Genomic DNA, 20806 nt, shown 5'->3' with positions numbered 1-20806 from the left:
CTGTACAGGGTGGTTTCTCTCAGAGCACTTGCCTTCTGCGCTTGGTCTGGGGAGTAAACACGGACTAATGGGGTGATCAGCGGCATTCAGGGAGCCCAGGTGAGGGAACTCAAGGGGGCAAAGGCATCCCTGTTTTTCAACTTTGTTCAGAGGCAGAGTTCTCCTGTGAGGCATGCTGTGAGGAATCCCCTCCTCAGACAGGACAAGCCGGTGGTGGTTCTTAGCGTCCCGGCACCCACCCGCCTGATCCTGGAGACAGGCCTCCTCCCCTGTCGCTGAACAGATCTCCTGCCTGGAATACTAATACCTCCTCGTCTCCAACACTGAACTGAAAGGCCAACTCCTCCATAAAAATCTCCCTCAATTTTTCCTGTCCGGAATTAATCTCCCTTTTCTCTGGGCTTCAGTCACGTTTTCACTCGGGTTGTGTTTTAAATAGCTTTTTATCTGGCTTACATTTCTGTTTCTCCCAAAGGCAGTGAGCGGGTCCTATTCACCTTTGACTGCCCGTGGTCTTGCATATGATCGTTGGATATAGAATATATTCTATATTGATAAGTATATTCTGTATAATGTAGTCTATATTGATTCCATTATTTATTGACATTTATAATATGATATATTGACATATTTAATGTTTATATATTTTTATATTAATATATAAAGAAGCCCTCCTACCCTTCTCTAAACACAAATGAACACAGTTTGTGACCTCTGTTTTTCTCCCTTTCTGGTGTAATCTTTTGCTAGTGACAATTTTTGTTCAGAAATGGATTTTTCATCCCTGTATACTTTTTTTTTTCAGTTCAATTCAGTGTATTTTATTTTAACATCTAGCAAACCAAAGTTAATAACGCTTTTATTTTTTTTAACTTACAATAGTTTATTGTCAAATTGGTTTCCATCTAACACCCCCGTATAGTCTTGATTTGATGGAGTAGCCAGTTAGCCTTTGACTACGCCCACAGTCATCCGCACCAGGGCCATGGAAGAAGCAAGAGTGATAGCACTTGAAATGCACTTGATCTCCACCTTCCCCTCTGAGACTTGTCCTGAAACCCAGGGCCTCTGTGTCTCCCACTTGAGGAAGGAACGGTTATGGGATGATGGTGCCTTCCTTCTGATGAATGGCCCAAGACCCAGCAGGATATATAGAGGAGTGAAGAAATGGAAAAGCCCTTTTCTAAGAAACTAAGCTCTTTATTTATGACTTATTCAGCTGATCTTCAGTCCAGTCTTCTCAACCTTGGCTAAAATTGTAGGGGAATACAGCATATGAGTGATTGTGTAGAGCTTTGGGAAACTAGGATTTTCAGCAGGGGAGAAAGGAGAAACAGAAACAAGATAGACTATATTAATTCAAACTAGAATTGGAAATACCATTATGAATAAGTATAAATTCATGATAAATCTTTTCTTTTAAAAAATATACATATGTCCTAATATTTCCACTAAGTTGTCGAGAAACTAAGCAAGCAGCAGTGAACTCCCTGAGCACCCAGGGCTCCTAGGAGATGTAGCTGATTGCTGCTGGAACAGGAACTGAATGAGATTAGAATGGAATGTCTTGACATAATAGATCGCATAGTGAGGGGAACAGGAACTGAATGAGATTAGAATGGAATGTCTTGACATAATAGATCGCATAGTGAGGTCGCCTTCAAGGATTACTGGGAATGTGTCAAAAGGACTCCAGAGCCAACTTAAAGAGGCTCCCGCTGGCTATCTATTGGATGATTAGAGAGTCAATAAGGATAATAATGGCAATGGATTGAAAGCATTAAGAAAAGTTTAAATCTAAGAGTTCATGATAGTAAATAAGAAATCCCTCATCAGTTACCTTTGGAGGATGCTAAGCAACCAACTCATTATTTTGAAAGTTATTTACAAAAGGGAAGAATCAAACATTTATGCTGCCGTTTCCCTTATCAATTCTATCCCGGGTAACTAAATTGATGAGGAGGAAGTTTCTCATTATAGTAGGACTCCAGCTAATGACAACTAAGGGAATAAAAAAAAGTACTGCCATTTTTCAGCCTCTAATGAAATAACGGATCTAGACATGATCACCAGTGGCTGCTAATGTCACAACAGGCATTTGTCTCCCGATGGCCGTGCCGTGCCATCTATAAAGTATACTTGCTAAACACTTGGATCTGCAGCTGAGGAAGCCTCTATATTGGAAATGGGCGACCTGTGGTCCTCTGTCCAATATGGTGTGTCACCTGTTTGGGACATAAAGGTTTATTGGAACACAACCACATGCACTCACTTACATATTTTCTATGGTTGTGTTCACCTTGTAGGCACAGTAGCTATGACAGAGACTACATGACCTGCAAATCTGTAAATATTTCCTACTTGACCCTTTGCCAGAGAAGTTTGCCAATCCCTGCTCCACATCCAGATCCTACAAATACGTAGCAAACACAGGGGACAAGAGAACATGTTAAATGACACCAAGGGGATAGTTGGCAAAATCCAGACTGGGAAAACCTACAGAAAAAAAAATGACCTTTTTTTCTTAAATAACTAAACTGCAAGGAGAGAAGAACACTTTTCTTTGGTATCTAATGTATACTTCAACTCAGATCAGCAAGGTCAAGCTTACCTTATTCAGTAACTGGCAGTCTCTTTAATTCCTAACTCCAGGTTTCCGGCTCGCGTCCAGTTAGCAGATTGCCACTCTCTTCATGCTTTAATTAATGGCTTTCTATGCATGTAATAATTACCTTATATTTGCCTAGGCCTTGTCAGAGTGCCATGCTGGCATGATAAATCAGTAGCGCCCGACACCAAGCTGTCTGGACCAAGTGGAGAAGCGCCTGTGGCAGGGCTCTCCTCAGACCTCCCCCCCCCCCCCGACCCCCTGCAGGGGCAGACCACCCTCATCTGCTCCCTCAGCCCCACCCTCAGTGTCTGAGTGGAGGCCCTGGGAGGACGGGCTCCTGGTTGTAAATAACATAGGATGGTGATGTTCCAGCCTCTTTTTCAGTTTTGGAATTCTTTGTTAGAAACAGGTTTTGGTGGAAACATAAACAGCAGGGCAGCAAGGCTACTTCCGGAGGAAGTAGGGCTGAAGATGGCAAAATGAGCAGGTGCTGGCCCATCCATGTGACGATGCGCATCATACATGAGGGAATATAAGAGAATAGTGAGTACAGATACTGGGCGTGTATCCGTAAGACTAGAAAGGAGCTATAGGTTAGCAAAGATGAAAAAGAAGATAGTGTGTTATGTCTTAACACGTTATAATTCAGTCAAAGAGGACAGGGAAGTCTAAAGGGAAAAAGACCAGAGGGCGGGCGAGTGCAGTGTGATGCAGTGCGTTAAAAACGTTCTCACTTCTGGCACCTCATTTCGTTTACGTTGTTTCATTTCCTTCAGAGCCCTACCTCAGTAGATGAGAGTCCAAATAATTGGTGTAGTTGTTCTCCAGCAAAGACCCCCTTCTTTTATGATCTGGAAGAGAGGATATACTTTGGGGGATTTAATGAAGATTACATTTTTTTGTTTCTCATTTGGGTTTTGCCTAAAAAAGCACCATATTCTCACTTGAACAGTGAAATGCCAGAATTGCTCAATACTCGCTCAAAACCAGTGAGTTTGGTGGGGGGGTGTGTGTGGTAACACTGACACAGTTTGTTCTCTCTAATATTTACTTGACTCTAGTTCAGAAGTGTGGACAGTCATTTGCTGTTTAGAACAACTGTAGATGTTTGTTCAGATCAGGAGAGCCCTTTTACATCCGTTCAAAAGGAGGATCTTGAGCATTCTTCCAAACAGAACATACAGGCCAGTGATGGGAGGACTTCAGGAGGCCAGAGAGAGCCCACACAGCCCACATGGCTCAGGACTGCGGGGCTACCTCAGAGCCTCTACCAGCCGTAGGGGCCACTGCTTTGACCAGTTCTGTGGTAGCATCCATATTCCGCCTACTCGGTGAGCATTTTCTTGCCTATCTGGTGTGTCTAGAATTGGACTCAATCACCTGCTTCCTCCCTTAAACTGCATCACTATCACCAGAAGCATGTTTTCCTTCTGCTCAGTCTTTAAACCTTGCAGTCACATTCAACTGCTCCGTGTTGTCCTGTGAGTCATTAGTACCTGGGGACCTTCCTGACACAGGCGGTTTTGCTCACCCTTCGATGCTACAGCCCTGGTTCTGCCACTTGCTAGCCTTGATCCTCAAGCAGATTCCTTCCCAGTGTCCCCAGCTGTAGAACTGGGATAGTGCCTACCTTAGAGGTGGCCGTAAGAACCAGATAGATCCTCACACGTGTCTAGAATGTTTACTCCATATATGGCTGTAGGCACGACTGGTGTTATTAGTGAGGGTATTTGATCTTCCTCTTCACTGACACCTAGTCCAGGCTCTCAGCACTTCTCCCCGCTGTTCAGGCCACAGCTTCTCTGATGACCTCTCTGTTCTCCAACCCATCTTGCCGGACTAAGAGTTTCTGAACACTGGCTTTTGTGTTTTGTTTTTTGTTTTTAAAACATATTTGAAAACCGTTATAGCCTTCAGTTTCCTACCTCACCATCTAAACTTTAACACCCAGCTTTCTAGTCTTGCATTATTTGTAGGAGCCCTCCTCCGGGTCTGACATCTGACTGTGACATCACCAGCCCCATGCAGACTACTGTGCATAGTGCATCCAGAATGATCGTTTCAAAACAGAAATCTGATCATGTCACACATGCACACACACAGACACACACACACACACACACACACACACACACACCCCTACAGAAAACTGTTCGGGGTCCTTAGTACAAACTGCCAGATCCTACCCGCCATTTTGACAGACCTGTTTGGCCCAAGCCCCGCCCACCTCTCCGCCTCGTCCCCTACTCTCTTGCCCTTCGTTGTCTAGTTGTCTAACAGCAGCCACAGGCACTGTCTGGAGCCTGTGGACAGTGCAGCTTCCTTCTGAGTCTTTGAAAATGCTTGTTTTCCTGCCTTTAAAGATCTTCCTTCTCCATCCCTTACTCATTCTTACCACTTATTTCAGCTCTCAGAAGCGTTATTTTTTTTCCCAGAAAACCTTTCCCATCTAAGTTAAATCTGTCTGTTACCTCCTAGAACCACAGGCCTGTCTTTTGCTGCATTTAGCACAGTTGCAATTTTCCATATATCCAGGTGGATATTTCACAGACATATTCTTCCCCAAATAGGCAGTAAGCTTCAGGGTAGAATTTTTGGCCACCATTGGTTGTTTTCATTGTTTGGACCTCTGTGTGGCACACAATAGTTGATAGAAGATCCCCACTGAATTAATGAATGGCACTTGCCTTCCTCTTTTCAACCTAGATTCCCCACACCTCCATAAAGTGGACTTGAGTCACATTCCTTTATTCACCTCGCTACTGGGATGCAGTGCCCAGCCTTTGCCCCCAACTTCTACTCACCTGGAATGTCTGCTTTGCTTCCTTGCATCCACCCAAATCTGTCCTTCAAGGCTTGGCTCCAGTGTTTTTGCCCCAGAGCTTCTGAAAATCATGCTGGTCTTCTTGAAGCATACTTCCTTTTAGAAGCTTAGAACTCCCCACCTCCCTTTACACTTCATTGTTTATTTCTTCCCCCTGTTGTTCTTGTGTATCAGCCCAATTTTCTGAATTGCAGGCCACATCTTTTCTGTGTCCCATGCTGCTCAGCCTGGTGCTGATTAGCTGGAAAGAGCATTGCACATGGGACTCAATAGTTCTCATCTCTGCTTTACAACAACTGCTCCAACCGTGACACATGGCGAGGGGCAAAATAGATCTACTGAGAGAATATGTAGGTCAAAACACTGAACTGCAAGTAGTTCTGAGAAGTTTCTGGAATAAAAATAAGTGCATCTGAGATACAAACACAACAATTGAATTTCAGTCCTTGCCTTGGTCCATGGGCCCATCGCCCTGAGGACTCGCAGCGCTTGAGCCGAAGGAGACTGTGTATGTGAAAGGCACTGGAAATCTGAAGCATTCCTCTCTTCCAGGTTTGCTTCAATGAAAAGGATTTGCCTTTGTCTGTCTGGGTCACCATTCACATACTTCACTGTACAGCTTTAAAGACTTCCTTAAAGACTTCCTGTCTGTGAAAGAGGAGTCCAAGGTGTTTACTTAAATAATTAAGTTGACTTAAATAAGCCTTCTCTAATTAGGGTGAGCATTTCACACAGCCACACTACTCCTCTGCTCAACCACATGAAAAACAATCCCATCTGAAGTCATTTGGGAGGCAAAACCAGGAAGTCATTTTCAGCATTACAAGACATATTAAGAAGCTTAGTTGGAGCAACGTAGGAGCTTGGCTCTGAGAAATGCAGAGTGATTCGGCATCCTGCCACCTCTGTGGCATCCTGATAGCACCCATGAGAACCTTAGTAAGCCTGTGACTGTCTCATCTTCGTGCATTGCACTAGGTTGCAATATTACGATCTTGTCATTTTACAGATGCATTACTAGTTTTATCAGTTGTCACTCAAGTCTAAAGAAAATACATTTTCAAGAATAAAAAGATGAAACCTTAGTTTTTTCCTACAGTACATTATTTGTTGGCAACATGGAGACTGGAAAACACAAAACTGATTGATACGAATAGTATCCACAGGATATAGATGGAATAATTACCAATTGCTAATATAAAATGTTCTTATTAAGGTAGGAAGTGCACAGCGCATACCGTGAGGCACCTGTTCAGTTCTGTGAACTTTTATATACACATTCACGTGTGTGACCACCACCCTTATCACTGTGTAGAACATTCCCAGTACTGAAGAAGGTTCCCACTTGCCTTTTCCTAGTCCAATCCCCTCCCACAATGTAACTGTTATCTTAACCCTCATCACCATTGGTTTGCTTTGCCTGCTTGTGAAAATGCATATATGTGAAATCATACGTTGCGTTTTCTTTTGTGTTTGACTTCTTTTGCTCAACATTCTTTCCTGTTACTGTTTGTATCCATAGTTTGTTCTGTTTTGTGCTTTGCAGAATCCCATTGGATAAGCACCCATCTCTCCTCTCTGTAGACATTCGGGTTGTTTCCAGTTTGGGGTTATTATGAATAAAGGTGCTGTGAACATTCTTGAGCATCTCTTTTGATGGACTGAAGTCCTCACTTGGGCGGATACCTAAGAGTGTGATTGGTGGGTCACAGGACAGGCATAGCTATTGAATTTTAATGAATACTGTGAGTCTTCTCAAGTGATTGAACAATGGTGTATTTTAATTCATGAGCAGAGCATGCGAATCCAAGGCAACTACTGTTGCATAGTCTAAATGGTGCCATTTGTTTCTGGTTTATTAATAAGATTTGGCATTTTAATATGTTATATTAACGCATGCATGAAAATTTGGCCAGCCCGAGTGCTGGTTGGAATTAAAGGTAAAAGGAGGTTGAGAAATGTTGATAGCCTAAAATTCTGCTTAAAACAATTCAGCTTTATAGAAGAGCATTAAATAATTGGAACCTTCATAAATTCTGTCGTTCAGTGAATTACTCTCTCCTTTAGAGTGTTGGGGATTCATAATTGGAGATTAAAGTTAAGCAATAGTAATGTATGAAGTACATTGTATGAAGAAACATATGAAGAAACTTGTGTTGGTCAAACAAGAAGGCACTGTTCAAAGCAGATACATGAAAAACAACGATGATGTGGGCTAAACATGTCATTCTGTTGAATAATTGGGTTAATTCCTCAGACACCTTATACAAATAACATTTTGATGTTCCAAGCCCATGCCATTATTCTTCTATCCATTTATCTTACTCTCATAAAACTATAAAGTGTAAAGTTGGTTTTACTTTTTCATGTGACCAGGGAATTGTCTACCTTGCTTTTGCTGTAATTTGCCTGCCTCTAATTTATAACTTCTTGTGAAAGGAAGATGCACCTTTACCTATTTACAAGGGATTGAAAACCAGAGTGCTAAATTCTCTGTGCTGAGGCCCAGAGAAAGCGGGCTCCTGTCACTTGCACGCAGCATGAGATGTGACTTGGCCTTTTCTGTTCCAGTTATCTCAGGGATCTCCAGAACCGATCGAGCCCAACTTTTTCACAGCAGATTACCATTTATTATGTCATTCATCAGGTGGAAACAGCCTGTCTCCGGATGACCCAACAGGTAAAGGTCCTCAACACAGTAAATCTGGCTTTTCACAAAGAAATCTATTATTTGGATCAACAGCCATCCTTAAGAGATTTTCTTCAATTTAAAAGAAAGATAGAGCTTATTTTGATTCTCCAAGGAAATAGTTAGAAGGGATATAGAGCAGGAATATAGAAATTCCCTGAGATTTATCCTACCCCGCTGTGGCAGCTTCCTTGATCATTTATTAATGCCATAAACAAACAGCAGAATCTGCGTGGGTGAATTGTATTTCCTCTTATTTCTTCTTGCTTATCTGATGATGGAAAAGCAAATGCCTAGAGGCATCCAGGGAGATAAAAAGCAGAAGTGAAGAGTCTGGATATTTAAAATGGAGAAAATTTGAAACTTACCTGAAGAATCCACATTAGACATATTTAAATGTTTTTCTTCTTTTCATAAATCTCGTATAAGGAGGCCAGATCGCATAGGGATGAAAGGTATGGATTCTCCAAACCTGGACGCCTGTATTTGAATCTCAGCTTAACCATTTAGTAGTTGACCTTGGGCAAATTACTTGACCTCTTGAGCCCCAGTTTCCTTGCCTGTAAAATGGGGGTAAAAATGGTACTTGCACTATTGGGTGATAGTGAGGATCAGTGTAAACATATAAAGAATGATTGGCCGTTACCAGCGGCCGAGCGTAATGTGGCTCTTCTCGTGATAACTGAACTCTCAGAAGAGGATTTCAAGCTACTCTGAAGTTTCAGAGTTCCTAAATAATTTTGAAATCCCTATAAAGGATAGTTGCATCACTGAGTTCTGAAATAGATAGGAATGATGGTTAAAGGGAGACTCACTGTCCCCTCACTCCTCAATTTAAACAAATCATCTCCTATATGAATTCTCAAACTTCCCCTAAGTCTTGGACTCCCGGATGAAGCCAACCTGTAGGCAGAATTACATTTAAAATACCACCTGAGAAACCCATAAGATCCAGATAAACTGTTGTCTGAAGTCTAACCCCAGGCAGGTCCGTCGGTCTGCGGACCAGACTTCCTACAGTAGCAACTCTGATGAAACCCAGAGCCTTGGTGCAAGTCCCGGGGCAGCCGGCGGCTTGGCATGCCCCTCCCCCACGCCCTTCCCTGCCTCCCCACCAAGGTGGAGCGGGTGACTCCGGTCCCAGCCGGCTGGCCGCTAGCTCAGACTGCAGCGCCTTCCTGCGGGCACTTTGGGGAACACCTTGATGCAGAGCTTTCAAGAGGGGCTGCCAGGACTTGTCAGCCTCTTGCCTCCCCTGGACGTCAACCCTGACCTTTTGTTTCTCCTAAGCGAAGGGGAGCTCCTGCGCCTCCCTGCGCACCAGTGTGGACTGATTGGAGTGGAAGCTGGTCAGTGTCGCGTTGGGTGGCTCTCAGCTGGGCGAGGTGCTGGAATATCACCCTCAGAACAGACACCAAAGACAGTATTGCCTTCTGGCACTAAATGTATTTTATTTCCCTCTAGGCAGTCACAGGAAAGGGCCAGGTCTTCCTTTTTCACTATTTCTGTCTCTTTCTAAGAATTCATTTTCTTTTTTGCACATATTTACTGGTTTTGCTGGTAGATTAAAGAGAGTTCCTTGATCAGAAAACTCACCGATCAAGTAGTTTGCGTTTGGAATATTCCTCACCTGTCCTTAGGGAGCACCCCCCCCCCACTAACTTAATTACCCAGTTTATACCGTGTGAGATGCCCCTATATCTTTGTGTACTATTTGTGTATCATTTTGCGTTGGTCGCCCAAAAAGCAGCCAGTTATTAAAGGAAGAGAAACAAAGAGTTTGAATATTCAAAGCAAGACCGTTGGGAATGTGCTTATAGGTACTCCTCTTCCTCATGTCTGAATTCACCCAGGTTTCACAGCAGTTGAGCTGTAATTGCCAAAAAAAGTCTAAGAAATCGTGAACCAGAGTTCAGACTTTCCATGATCTCTGTTTCAGGTCTGTGCACCACCTTGGATTTGGAGGAGGGACTAACATATGAGCAGATGCAGGTGAGGCTTTCACTGGCAGTGCCTCTGGACAGTTTCATTTTGTTGCTTTTAATTCAATACTAAGCTGATTTTTTTTCCAACTCCAGACTGTGATTGAAGAAGTCCTAGAAGAAAGTGGCTATTACAACTTTACATCTACCAGGTGAGATCTAGAATTTTCTTTCAGACGTAAGATCAGTGAAGATCAGGAGATGTTAGATCTGATTTCTCTATCTTGGATTCCAGAGATTTTTTTTTTTTCAACTTTCATTTAAAAGGCTTTGGTATTAAGCAGGCTGTGTTGTAGCTTATGAACAAGTAATAAATTGTACCATTCATCTTGAATGTATCATAGATAAGCTGCTATATAACGATTGCCACTTCAGATAGCTGTGAAATTAGGTGATGAACTAGTTGTTACTTAACCTTCTAATTTCTGTATAAGTCTAATTACATGAAACAGAAGTTGGTGTTTTGATTTTTTACTTTGCTTTTCTGTTTGGAGTGTCATTGTAACTACTGTGTTGTAAATGATGGAAAATAATTGCATATGTTAAAAAATATGAAACTTTGTAAAGTAAAAAAATAAAATTAAATTAAAAATAAATAAATAAATAAATAAATCAACAACAACAACAACAAATGCTTTTGTAAAACCTCTTGACTTAGCCTGAATACAACCATGGGTAGAGTGTATATTTTCCATCTTTTGTATGGAAGCAGCTGGTGTTTCTCTGTTGAAAAAGAAAGGGGGGGGTAGCTTAGTGATAATTTACTCCCCTAAAAAATAAGAAACATAATGAAATGGAAAGGCATTTTTAGGCTTTTCTTCCTTTTTTCTTATTAAACATTTATTCCATTCTAGTAGACCTGTAGACACAGATTTCCATACTGAAATCTACCCATTATTAGTATAGAATATGGAGGTAGGGGAGGGGCGGAATACAATTACAAAGAATCAGTTCTGGTGAATTTGAGATATGTCAGTGAGAATTTGTTGTTATATATTGCCTCTTGCTCACTGAGTGAGAAACCTCAGTTTACTGGCTAGGTATTATCTTCTAATCTAACCACTATCGATGCTTTAAAAATATACTGTTTTCTCACTTTTGTCCAGTTCTGATTCCTGCCTTTTACTGTTGGGCACAGTGCTGGGTACAAAGATGTGACTACAGTTAGTTTACTTGAGAGGCAATTCCAGGAAACACAGGAGGGAGTGAAGAAATAATTCCATAAAGGTTTCATTTTCAGGCAAGTTACCGTTGTGGCTGACGGAAGCTCGATCCCACCGGTGAAATCCGAGAGCCGGGACTGAACATGTAGCTCAGTTGCGCCACTCAAGGGCTGAGGGAGCCGGGGTATTTGTCCTCCATTTCCAGCTGCCATTGTTTGTGGCCATTGCCTGGAGAATGTTAGTTCCCTGGCATTTCTGGCCTTCTGTAAAGGTGGACAGTGCAGACTCCAGAGGCCAGAGAGATCTTCAGGAAGAGAAACGCAAGTGCCGGCAGCTGAAAAGCAGATCAGCACGCTGTGACATGGCATGGATGAGGGCAGCCGGGCACCCACAGTGTCTACCACACGGGTTGTGTCTTGGCTTTTCTAAGGGGCCCCTCCTAACTTCATCACGCTGATCATGAGCAGCCACATAGGCATTCTCTGTGGCTTTCTTCCACATCACCCTAGTTTTTTCTCTCAAAATGGCCTTTATGCCTGAAGGAACTGCCTTCCTTTCCAGCTGGTGAAGCTATCTTGTGACCACTATTTAAATCATTCCAGAAGTCTTCTCCAAAGGTATTAGCCATTTTAAGAGAGAGAGGCCTCAAGAGCATTCTGTGAGTGTTGTTATATGTAAATGAGATTCTTTTTTGAAATTAGTTCAGTCTCCAACTTGTTTCCCCCCCTCTCATTTCAACAAGTTGTTCATGTGAATCACAGTTACCTTTATTCAACTGCTTGCTCTTTCGGCTTGATAATATATTTCCAGAATACTACCTTTGTAGAGTTAGTTCTGTTGTGATTTATAACTATAGAGAGATGATGAGTAATTCTCATTTTTCCAAAAGTATATTATTAATAGAAATCACCATCTTCATAATCACTCTTCTCCCACGGCCCTTGGGGAGATTTTGAATTTTCATTTTCTATTCTTGGGCCAAGTACATCCAACCTCCTATGAATAGTACGAGTGTCTTTGTTCTTGACTCTTAGCCCCTATTATTTTAAGTGACTTTGGCTTAGAGTAGGGGCAAAGGTCATTGATGTCACGATTTATCTACATACTCACAGAGACTCAGGATCGTGGGCAATGAATGGCTTCATCCTTCGGTTAGAAAAGAAACTAAATGTCAGTGAAAAACCAGATGTGGAAGGAAGTTGGGAAGCTCTTCCAAGAGCTCTTATTTTTCCCTAAAAAACTTATTCTTAGTCTTATTTTTAAATTCACTTTTATCCTTTTTTAGTTCTGTCACTAAGTTTTTAAAAATTCGAACATTATTTCTACTTCCGAAGATGCACTCCTCTATTAAAAGACATTGCACATTTTCTTATTATAATGAATGGATGATAAGATGCCTAGTAATGAGGAAAAAAATTATCTACAGTTATATTCAGAATTGTGAGTAGACTCTGGAGACACGATTTAAATGGTCAAGTTCAAGTGAAATACCTTGGATATGACATACATAAACTTTTCTTGAAATGCTCCAAATGGAAATGGATCAGCCATTTAAAAATTCTTACAGCCATGATATTCCCTTTTCATCTAATAACAATGATAAGGATATACCTTGGGAGAAGACTCCTCACAGTTTATTAGTAAAGGTAACCCTTGGCTATGCTTAAAGCACTTCTTTGTCGGTGTCCCAAATTAATCCCCAAGAACGAAGTCAGCTCCCACTCAGAAGTACCTAATAGTTCACAAGCTGGAAATACACATAATTCCAAATATGAATCAAATCAGCCATGTCAGTGGTGACTTTTCTGTAGTCAGAGGATTGAGCATGCTAAATATCACTGGACATGCATTTAGAGTCACTAGAGTGTATTTCCTTAATTGGTTCCATAGACTAGCCAATATTCTCACAGATGTTAATAGATGGTCCCTGAAAAGTCAGAGTTTGTGATCAAATATATTTGGGAAACTGTGAAAGTACAGTTTTCCATATTCAGAGGATATAGACACATATAACCATATTACAGAGTCTGAGATGTGCTGTAAGAAATCTGCTGACCTTGTTTACCCCAGTATTTCTTCAATCATTCACATGTGGTGGGAAACAGGAAACATTGCTTTAACTCCCCCACCAGTCACCAGTACCTACCCAGATCTGCTGTTCTCATTGTCATTGTCAGCAGCTTATCATTGTCATCATCATTACAGAATGTTATTAGTGATCTTGGTCAAGCACCACACAGAGAATTGCATACATGGTTTCTGTATTACTGAAGTTTACAACTTCAGACGGTCAGTTCAAACTTATACACATTTACAAAACACCTAGACAGCAGTTAAAGCATGAAGCCAAGATACGGCACATTTTTAGTTTAGGCCATAGAGAGAATGTTTAGTTAGGGACAGAGAGATACCATTATCAAACTGACAGTCTCAGGACGAAACCATTGTCCATCAATTAGCTATCTTTAGGGACAGTGTCTGCAACTATTTAAATAAAGGGGAGACTGCTTGGACAGTTGGTTAGGAGGATCGTCTTGGGCACAAAATGCGTATGAGGGAAAGAAAATAGTAACAGAAAGAGAAATAGCAGCAAGGAGCCCTAAGCAAAATGGGGAATTCTTCATTTGTAGGCTTCCAGGAAGAGGAGGTAGAATGAGTTGAGAGGAAGAAAGTAGTATAAAGAAAATGAAACAAGGTCAAAACAGGCTTGACCAGCCCGAAGCACACTGAATTCTTGATCATTTGCAGGATGTATATTTTGCATTCATAAACATTTAGTTTCCATACCAGAAGGAGACAGCCTAGCATGCCTTAATTTTATCATTGTTTTTTGTGAGGGTAAAACTGAATCCTGTGAGGAATAAATGGCAAGCATATCATCCTTATATACTTAGGAATACATATTACCATTTTTAACAATGAAATCTGTCTTGAGAAGTAAAATTTGAAAGATAAAAAAATCAGCACTTTGCATTGCTTTTTCCCCCCCAATTAACTGATAACATGTAAATTAGATGTTTGAATGGCTGTTTATTTTCTTCTCTAAAGGGTTATCATTTCTAATTGAGTTTGTAATTTGAGAAAGATCCGGTTAGCACTGAACTTCAGCAAAAAGGTGGCTTTCTAAAAATGCTTCATCCTACTTTGTTTTAGAATCATTTTTTTTTACTGTGATATATATATATACATATATATATATATATATATATACCCTAGCTACTGCTTTTGAAATTGAATGTGTGAAATCAAATATGTGTGCCTATAGAGAACTCTTTATACTTTTGAATCTTCTAGATATCACTCCTATCCGTGGGGGACCAAGAATCACCCAACCAAAAGATGAAAACCCTGCATTTTGAACAGACTTGGTTTTCCTCGTGAAGTTCAGGTTCTGGACTTCAACTCTACCACATGCCCAGGGATTGGGAGCTGCTGTAAGGATATGGAAAAGAAAAGACCAAGACCTCTCTCTGGAGGCCCTGTGCTAGCTAGGTTACGTGGCCGGGGCAGTGTGGGAAGGCTCTGCTCCTTGGACCCGGCAGGCACAAGATGACAGCGCACTGAGCATGCTCCTGGGAGAAAATGCTGCAAGATTCATCCGTGGGAAGAAAACTTGCTCCTCATGGAGCTTTCCTCCAAGTTAAAAAAATAAGACAAAAGCAAACACACACACACAGAGTCATATTTTTCAATGGAATATTTTATATTTAGGATTGCCGAATCTATGTTTAAAGGCATCTAGCCTTCCATGTATAAAAATAGTTTTAGATAAAGGCCCCAGAGTCATAACATATTGGGTAATTCACTGTATTCCCCAATTTTCTTATTTAAAAAAATTCAAAATAGGTGACTGGATTTTATTGTTGTTATTGTTGTTGTTTCAAGGAAAGGATTGGCTCTCTCTTAACCACTTGGGTGCTAGTGGTCTGAAGACAGTAGACAGTATTTGTAACCTTGCACAGCGTCTGGGAATAACTGTCAGATTGCCGGACGTAAGCTACACGAATAGATATATTGCTGTGCGGTGTATGTTTAAATACATATAGAAGGGGGGAGTGGGGAGAGTTTTTGGTTAGGCTACTGCTTTGCTGCTAATCAAACTTATAGTGTTTTTAGAGCACTTTGAAGAGTTCATGGAATCTATGAAAGAGATGCAATATTCCTTATTCTAATTCCCTTCTTACTAAAATTACCTACATTGTTTTACTGTTTTTATTATTTGGGAATTTGAAATGAAAATAAGCTATATAATAAAATATAAGTCCCTCCTTTATTCGTTGAGACAACCCTAAAACCACAAGAAATCAGAATGCCAAAGAGTGTTTCTTTCCTTTGTAGGGAGACTTCATGATGAAAATTGTCTAGATTCTTATTGGGCTAAAATCTCTTCCCCTGGCTTCTTGTCAGTGGTCTGACACCAGGACACGCCCTATTGCCAAGTCAGACCGCACTGCACGAAGAACATTCTAAGTCTATGTAGTCCTCGGAAAACTGGAATTCTGCTTTGGATTTACTTCTCACTGAGTTCTGGTATCTTTATTTACACTGATATATTTTTAGCATCATTGAACAGGATTTAGTACAATATAGTTAGTGATTGAAACATAATCACCTTTTGGTATAGTCTGGAAAATCTCTTAATGTGAATCCATACTATTTTTACAGTTTGTACATCCAATACTTAAAGGACATCCACATTTCCTGTAACTAATGCCTTTGAAAAATTGCCAAGGAATCTTTGTCTTTAAGCCAAATTAGTGATTACAAGTACACTGTAATTTTAAGTAACAGATGCAGTTACAGTAATGAAAAATGTCAGTTTCAGCTTTCAGACCAGTTTCATCCATATGTGAGATTTATGTGTAAAATCAAAAAGCTATGATTTTTTTGATCTACCCAGGTAAAATTTTATTCCTGTCCCAACTGAATTGAACTTGCACTATTATTTTTTATATCTGTTCCTGTACAGAATGGGCACGTTTCCTCACTGTGTAGGAGGCGAGGCCTAACAGGGGCATAAATTGCAATTGTGATGGAAGCCGATACCTGGAAATAAACCAAGCTGTGGGTGAAAGTTTGAACAATAAGGCTCTTTCTCAAATGATAATATATAATCAACAATGGTTAGAAGAGAAGAGTACTCAGAGGTCACACCTTAGCAAAAAAAAAAGAAAAAGAAGAAAGGGGAAAAAAAGACAGAGAAATGATTTCTTGGAAGGTGTTTTCAAATGCATGTAGTTGCCCTTCTAGACCAGAAAGGGAGCGAAATGTTTCTATTTCATTTAGACCTTAGACGTGGCATGTATTATTCTAGAAGCCAGTACGGATGAACGAAGGGAAACACATGGATGTCCTGTTTACCAGCAGCTTAATCCGGTCAACTCTCTGCTGACAGATGCATTCTTTTGCCAAAGTCATGAATGTATTTTATTTGATTCCTTTCTTCAACTACCAGTCACTGGATCTACATTCTCCCAATGCAAGGGCAGGCCTCCACGAGAAAGTTAGGCACTGGGAAGGGATCCCTTTCGTGCATGGAGTCTCATCCCCACAGTGATGTTACCTTTTCAAAAGCCCTCACTTTCTCACTTTCCAACCAGGAGCCCCCTGCCCTCACAAAAGAACAAGAACGATCATTTTGTTTTCACCCTCTGAGCCGCACTGTAGTGCAAAGAAGTTGTTTCTTGAGCGTCATCAGCCTTTCTTTTCTTGATTGCATTTACATTTTTCCTCTTTCTCTTCTACATAATTGTTAATTATTTGTTGTGCAATGAAATCCCCGTGAATCCATCTAACTCTCAGTCACTGAATATTTGTGTGGGACAAAATCTGAATCAGTCTCTTCGGATCACTTTGGATACACAAATGCTTCCGTTAATTATGTTTTGACCTACCAACTCGATCTGCACATGTGCACTTAAAACCTTAATTTGCTTTTTCAAAGCAGAATGTTCCATTTTCAGGGAAGTGACCCAGCAGGCATGTGTGCTTGCTAGGTTGTTAACCTTGTCTTCTTCTAGATGTGTGACATGTAATCAGAGGTCCCTAGGGAATAGTAACATGGACACTAGACCCAGTGCCCATGGGTGAATTTCAGGAACTTGCTAGAGAAAGGCTGTTTGAGTATAACATGAACACTTGTGTGGTATTGGGCAGTGTGCATAGTCTGGGCATTCTAAAGCAGACCCTAATTAAGAAATGCTGTTATGAAGTTTACCCCAATGATGGAAATGATTGAGAGTGAAGGTCTTCTTAGAGGTATCACCTATGACTTATTAAATACTATGAATTTTGATGATCAAAACCAAATACTGGACCGGTTGATTCCATGCAATTCCAGCAATAACATCAGGTTTTCACCACTCCTATGTAAGATGTGTGAGGGCAATACTATTGTTTAGGCAACTCTATCAGTATTAATATGCATGGAATCCACATCCCTCGATTTGATTTGCTGAATCGCACAATATTTTTATTGCTGTTTCTCTCTCTTTGGAATGACGATGGACCATGTACAGGAAATATGTTGGATTCCTTTAGAAATGGCTTCAGCTTCTATTTGAAGGCGGGAAATCCTTCTTTGTAACGTACTTTTATTGTTTGCCTTTTAGTTTTTCTGTGGTGTGTATTCATGACACAGAAATCAGCTGGAGAGGCAATACATTAGAATCAGGCTGAACCAGGTCCTCAGCACCCTGGTGACGCAGCAATGAAGGGCTTGTGAGCAAAGGAAACCTAGTGCCTCCATGTAGTGACCTTGACTCTTGGGGTCAAATTCCCTCAAAACATGAAATTCTTCATTGTCAACAACTAAATGTGATAATAAGTATATCTTGTGTACCTCCACATCTTCCAGAGAGTATCCTTTGATGGAAATGGACAGAGTTTGGGATAGATTATTTGTTCCACTGAAATGTGCTGCTTACCCTTGGATGCTGTTTTTCAGATTAATAGGAAGACACAGATGTCTCAGAGAAACAACTTTGTGATAAAGAAATTCTTACATGTTGTCATTGCAGTTAAACTGCATATTGTAAATATGATTGTTATGGTTGATTATATTCCTGCTGTGATGTTGCTCTGAGATTTGCAACAGGGATGGGAAGGATTGTATGATTTTGACAGAGTGACTGATGGATATTTACATGTCCTCTGGGTCCATGGGCAACAGTTATTTTAAAAATGATGATCACACAGCCTAGGAGCATAACAGCATTCTTGGGATCTGAGCTATGTTAGTTGTTGTTTGTTTGTTTTGTTTTACTACATATAAGCAGTAATGAACCAATTTTTATTTTTTTTAATTCATTGATTTTATCCTAAAAGTGAACTCTATTCTCAATTGAAGACTGGATATTAGTCCTCAAACGGCTGCAAGCTGCCTTCCCCCCATTTTGCACCATGAAGCTCTGCACTGAACCCAGGAGCTGTAGTCACAGGTGGCAGAAGTGTGTTCATTACAGCCAATACGTGACTGTTCAAAGGCTGTCATTTGGAAGTGGCTTCCCTTTGTTTCCTCTGAACAAAGATAGAAGTTTTGTTGTTTATAGAAACCCAGGTAATTGGCAAGTCTGGACAGATGCTTGGGATTGATCTAGTGAGCTCACAAATGAAAAATGAGCTGACGTTTCTGCCAACGGGTCATAAACTGGTCCCATAAAACAAGCAGAGAGAGGTTTGGACTAGAATAACAAACCAAGAGGAACCAAAGCTTTAAGCCTTAGCACCTGTCAGACGGCAGAGGTCACTTATAAAATAATGTTCTTAATCCATGATTTAGTTCCACATTTCAAGCACCACTTGAGTCAGAATTCTGGAAAGGAATATAATGCTTATGCATGGCTATTAAATTTTAGCTTTCCTTGCCCTTCACACAAGTATGTGTACCTCATACTTCAGTAAATGTGGAAGGTAATGGAGCTGGTATAGGGCTACCTTAGACTGAAAAGGAATGTATGAAGTATTTTTATGAACCCCACATAGCATGGCGGGAGGCATGTAAACAGAAGTACCCTGAAGTGAAGTCAGAACCTGTTAAAGATAAAAGGTGACTCTTTCAAAGATGTGGGACAAATCCACAAATAAAAACTGAGAAGTCACAGGGCAAATAGGAGGCAAGGGCATCCCAGACCTGGCATCTCCCAGCAGGGTGGCAGGCGGTTGACGGAGGTGCCGGGCAGTTCCTGATGCTTGGCGGGTTCCTGCCACAGGGTGTCCTGGAAGGGGCGGATCAGGCACCTCCCCCACATGCAGTTCCTGATGGACCCATCTCTTGGCACTGTCACCAATGAGCTGAAAACCCCAGACAGTAGCACGTGGACCACCAAGGCTCCCTAGTAACACGTTGGTCCAATCCTTAGGGTCCCTCTGAAGCATTCCAAAGACATCAGACTCCTCGGGGACACAGTTTTGCCTCCCACTCGGGGACTGTGGCTCTGCCACTGGCCCCATGTTTGCATCCCCATCTTTCAGCTACGCCTCAGGCCTGTTTTGTCAGACAAAATAAATTTTACAAGACACATATGTGGATATTAAATAGATCAGTGCAGGCAGATTTGAATACACTTATACCTGACTGGGCAGAAAAGAAGCATTTCAAGGTGTTTCAGGTGTCTGCACGTAAACCAGCTGATAATCAGGCTATGGAAAGATGCCACTGTGTTGCTCTTCCAAAGTGGGAAACAAAAATCACTCCAAAGGACAATCTTTTAAGTGCATTTTGTGTACTGACATTTGGGGGATCAAAACTGAATTACGATGCTTCCTGTATTCTGTTGCTCCCACGGGTGAGTCTGTGACGAGCTGTCCTCTGAGAGAAAGAACAGCCCCTAATCTCATGTTGCCCAGACCCTCCGTGTTCTGGACCCCCACAGGTCCGCTGTGCCCGCAGAATGGAAACGTGACTTTCATGTGCTTTTTTTCCTGTAGCTTCCAGGAGCAGGTCTTTTTCTGTTCAAGTCTCATCCACAGGGCTCTCTTGTCTGGCACACACCCCCGCTCCCCAGTCCTACCGGAAGAAGAGACTGTTACAAGGTTTCCTGCAGGGAGCCCCACGTTGTTAGGGTAATGTCCGGAGTTCTGTGAGGATATGTGGAAGGGGAGGCGGAGGGGTGATGGACTTCTTCTGCTGCACGTGATTCTGTCCTCCCCAAACCTCCAAAAACCCTTCTGCTGGGAGTGTCCTGAGACGAAGTTGGGGACCCTGGAAGAGAAGAGAAATGCCATGCCTCTGAAAGATTTATTTAAAACATGCACGTGGCCTTTATTTTTGCTATCGCTTAAATATGCTCTGTAAAATGCTAAAGAAAATTAAAACTGTATTTTCCATCTTATGGAAAAAGAATCTCTCTTTTGTCAAGGGTTCATAGCAAATGGTCATCGCTTTTCCTTCACCAGCTCTCCAAAATCTCTCCTTTATGCTTAGAAGCCTCTTGATTAAAAAAAAAGTTCCAAAAGAGTGGTCATGTATATGTTTATGCTCAAATATGCCCCACAGCTTTAATTGGTAGTGACTATGTACTACCACCAATGTTGGAT

The 20806-nt window shown here is 41.3% G+C and overlaps 1 protein-coding gene across 1 annotated transcript in view; it reads left to right on the top strand.

The window, feature by feature from the left end:
- NEK10 (NIMA related kinase 10) overlaps window positions 1-20601 on the top strand; it is a 226846-nt gene extending 206245 nt beyond the window's left edge. Inside the window, exons 35-38 of the mRNA XM_029940369.1 lie at window positions 8007-8115; window positions 10064-10116; window positions 10203-10258; window positions 14564-20601. Of these exons, the coding sequence (XP_029796229.1) occupies window positions 8007-8115; window positions 10064-10116; window positions 10203-10258; window positions 14564-14612 (267 nt within the window). The 3' untranslated portion in view covers window positions 14613-20601. The remainder of the gene's footprint in view (window positions 1-8006; window positions 8116-10063; window positions 10117-10202; window positions 10259-14563) is intronic.
- The last annotated feature ends 205 nt before the right edge of the window (window positions 20602-20806 follow it).

This window comes from Suricata suricatta, chromosome 5, assembly GCF_006229205.1.
Source record: "Suricata suricatta isolate VVHF042 chromosome 5, meerkat_22Aug2017_6uvM2_HiC, whole genome shotgun sequence".
Lineage (NCBI taxonomy): Eukaryota > Metazoa > Chordata > Mammalia > Carnivora > Herpestidae > Suricata > Suricata suricatta.
Note: the sequence above shows the minus strand (reverse complement) of the source record. Positions and strands in the feature narration are given on the sequence as shown.